Source organism: Brassica oleracea, chromosome C3 (assembly GCF_000695525.1).
Source record: "Brassica oleracea var. oleracea cultivar TO1000 chromosome C3, BOL, whole genome shotgun sequence".
NCBI classification, from domain to species: Eukaryota; Viridiplantae; Streptophyta; class Magnoliopsida; order Brassicales; family Brassicaceae; genus Brassica; species Brassica oleracea.
In genome coordinates this window covers 3,976,423-3,980,299 of record NC_027750.1, presented here as the reverse complement: position 1 = coordinate 3,980,299, position 3,877 = coordinate 3,976,423, and the positions used below count along the sequence as shown (strand labels likewise).

The window sequence follows — 3,877 nt, the reverse complement described above, 5'->3', positions numbered from 1 at the left end:
AAAAAAAAAAAAAAAAAAAAAAATATATATATATATATATATATATATATATATATAAGATATCCATGAAGAATAATATCATTGAAACAAAAGCAAGATTTTTGGTATAACAATAGTAAGTTTCCTTGTGTTTATATGGTTACAAGTTATACTTCATATATGGAACAATTCTTATAAAATAATTGCAAGATTTACTTTAAGATAATAATCCAGTTATTAGTTTAATAATATAATAGCTATTAGTTTTTTTGTCAAGTATAATAGCTATTAGTTTAATAGAGAGAAACGAAAGTTATCATTATCAATATAATTGACCAGACCGGGCCATGACATATGATTTTCTATTCCAATTGTTATTGAGTTTGGTATTTAATTTGTGTATGACGTTAACATGCCTTTCAATATTTGACTATATTGATAAATGTACTTGATGATAATGTCGCAGAACAAATTAAATAATGAGGTTGCAGCTTGAGCCACAAAGTCGCACTTGGGAATGTGAGATCGTGCCTCTCCCAATATTCACATGTTTGTTTGATGGTTCTTACTTATTAGGAGGCTGATAATGCGACTAGTGAAATAGGATTAGACCCTATGATTACACAGCTTTATTTTGGGAAAATGAAATGCATTCTAAAGCGCATGATCATTTATTCGCTTTCTACGTCATGATATATCAATGGAGTTTAGTGTGGAAGGCCTTACTCTCGAATAAATGGCAGGATCTATCAAAACTGCGTGTTTAGGAGGATATTCAGTTTACCCAAGAATCGAAAATATTTAAATGGTTGATTTAGCCTTTAAATGGTGACTTGTCAGAAGTTAGAACTGTTAGGAACTCATTACAATCATTTGCATATAGACTTGCATAACTATACAACCACATGTGAGCATTAGCAGCTATTTTTAGAATATATATAAAAACTATACTAACCCAAATCATATCATTTCTATATAATATTTGAATGCTCTTTCATAAATGGGAGCAGCATATGCTATTGCATGAAATTTAAGCAAAAGTGCATGGAATAGCTTAAAATGCCCTACACGCCTGGCGATGGATAGCAACTATAATCCATATCCGACAAAAGCAAGGATTTGTTTAGCACTAGGCACTATTAGTAATGATAGTTTTAACCATGGACCTTTTCACATTTCATGGGGTTTTTGAAGAGAAAATAGCCATATAAATAGATAGATTTGTGAGTAAAAATACCTACTTAAATCCATTGTCCTATAAATAACTTACTTTTGTCTTGAACAATCTTTTCCGATGCTTCTACATTGTCCTGGCAAGAAAAAATAATATGTGGTTGAACCATGTTTATCTGTCTTCCATCAATCAAGAAAAAAAAATATTATGTTTTACAATCACATTCATCAATGACGACAAATTTTTCCACGTCATATATTCATGATAAGAGATTTGATTTAACTTAATTACTAGAGAATCATGCAGAGGCATAAAATGTTCTGGAGAGCTCATACTCACATTTTGATTTTGATTTGATAATAACATTCATGGTTTAAGAATGAGAGAATAACCAGTCTTTTCCAAGAACTTGGAACAAAGAAAGAAAGAAAGAACAAACATCATCGTCGGAGTATGTAGGTGTGGGACTAAAACAAAGAAATGTTGACTGATGGAACAAGAACTAAAATTGGTGGATTAGAAATATGGGGAGAACGTGGAGGATGCTTCTTCACTGGTGAAATTGATGGAGCTCACATATAAATGTAATAATAATGCTTTTAGAATAAGTTCTATTCATCACTTGATGTCTAAAATCTATATGCTTTCATCTTTTTAGATATGCTGATAACATAGTCATGTTAATTCTTGACTATAACATAGTCATGGAATAGCTTTAAAAAAAAACTTTTGTTTTTCATTCATTCATCGTTCATATGTTCTTTATGCTTCTTCATGCTTCTTCAGTTATGTCCAGGCCTGGTTATGTCTAAATTGCTAGCATGGTTTGAAAGTTTATTCCAAATCACATATGTACCACAGGTCTAGAGTATAGTACAATCTTTTCAGACCAGAAACCATTTTAATTAACCTTGTAATAAATCATCTTTCTAAAACTAGACTTTGAATTCCCAAAATATATAATTCATTAAATATTTTGCCAGAATTAGAATTTATTCGATAATATAACTATCAATAGCCACACGCTGATCTTTCTACAGTTCCGTATAGAAAACAGTTTACAGATCTTTTAAAAAGGCAAGAACAGATTACAAATCTTTTAAAAAGAAAAGAAACTCCCAGTGCAGGTGGAATAAATCCTCTATTTGAAACGACTCCACTTCTGTCTTTTCTTTTTAAAATTTTATCTTTGGGGCCATTATGGCGATTACATATTAAAGTTTCAAAAAAATAAAAAAAATAATCTTCGTGGCTCACAAATAAACTGCTTCATCACTTAATAAACTGTTTGTACGTACTCCTCTGCTAGTTTCACATCATGTTTTTATTCTAGAAACATTCATTTTTTAAGAAGTGAAGAATAAAAAAGTGAACCAAGTGGTGGTAGCCTAGTGGCAATCGAGGTTTATTGTGTATCCACATCAGTTTTGTGTTCGATTTTCCATGAGAACTAAATTATTATGGCCAGTCTGGGCTTGAGTTTCGGTCCAAGTGGTTTACATGGTGGATCGTAATAGGGTTTATAAAAAAAAAGAATAAAAAAGTGTTTAAGCATGGAGAATGGTTTTACATTCGGCATAAAGTCATCAAAAATATTAGCTACATCAACACTCTTTAATGGCATGCTGTCAAGAACGTGAATTAGGTGAATACAATTGGTCAAAATTAGCATAATGCACCTTTTCAGAATGTGTAATCAGTGCTAAACCAGGTTAAAGATTGATTTTGGCGGTTTAATTGGTCTAGCGGGAAATTTTGATTAGCCAACCGGAGATATTAACCCGAACCAATCGTTTTTTTTTATATAATTTCGTTGGTCCTTGACGTACAGGCTGGTTTTCCTCGTGGTCTGCTCTTTCTTTAACGCTGCACCAAAAAAATTAATAAAAAATTAAAAAGAGGCAAAAAAAAGACAGAAGACGAAGAACACAAAAGATGAAATTCCATTCTTACCCCTCTCTCTGGAACATATCTCTCTCGGTCTTTCGTCCAAAGTCTCAAACCTCTGGCGATGTCGTGTCCTAGAGACTCCATCACATACAACGCCACGCGCTGCGCGTGCGGTATCGGCCAGCTCCTAAACCGGAGCTCAGGAAGCTGCGAGATCTTCGGCTGGCCGTCGACGATCTCCACCGACAAAGACATCAGCTACAAGGGAATATCCTTCGCCGAGACGCTATTCGCCTTCGACAGAATCAAGAAGTTCACGCAGTCTCAAGCCGTCTTCCTTGAAGCCACGCTCGTGATGCTTCTCTCGTGGCTAGTCTTTTGCTTCTTCCTCAGATTCACCAAGCTCGGCGACGGTCGTAACGTCTGGTTCAATCTCCGTTGGTGGATTACTAGGCTCGATGTCTTCTTCTCCACTAGGCATTGGCTCGTTAGTACTTCTCCCCCCCTTCTTCTTTAGTTTTCCTTGAGTTTGCTTTCTCCATGAGGTTTGCATTCACTTTGAATCTTTTTGCAGGATGATCAGCAGATTGTTAAGAAACGCAAGACGGAGCTAGGTGGAATGTTCTCTGTTGCTAGCTGGATTGTCTTCATAGGACTATTCGCTGCGTGAGTCTTTCTCTATCCTTAAGTTCATGCTTTATAATGTTCAAGAAATCGTTACTACGAGGCGCCCTATAGAGAATTAATGTTTAATCGGGCGGGCGCTTATACCAATCTTTTGAACGAAAAATTGTTTAGTTTAGACTCGATTTGCCGACTAGCGAGATGCCTAGA

General features: G+C 34.7%; 1 protein-coding gene across 1 annotated transcript in view; it reads left to right on the top strand.

The window, feature by feature from the left end:
- Window positions 1-3,110: 3,110 nt before the first annotated feature.
- Window positions 3,111-3,877, top strand: part of LOC106335429 — a 3,208-nt gene continuing 2,441 nt past the window's right edge. The window contains exons 1-2 of the mRNA XM_013773950.1: window positions 3,111-3,530; window positions 3,618-3,709. Coding sequence (XP_013629404.1) covers window positions 3,165-3,530; window positions 3,618-3,709 — 458 coding nt within the window. The 5' untranslated portion in view covers window positions 3,111-3,164. The remainder of the gene's footprint in view (window positions 3,531-3,617; window positions 3,710-3,877) is intronic.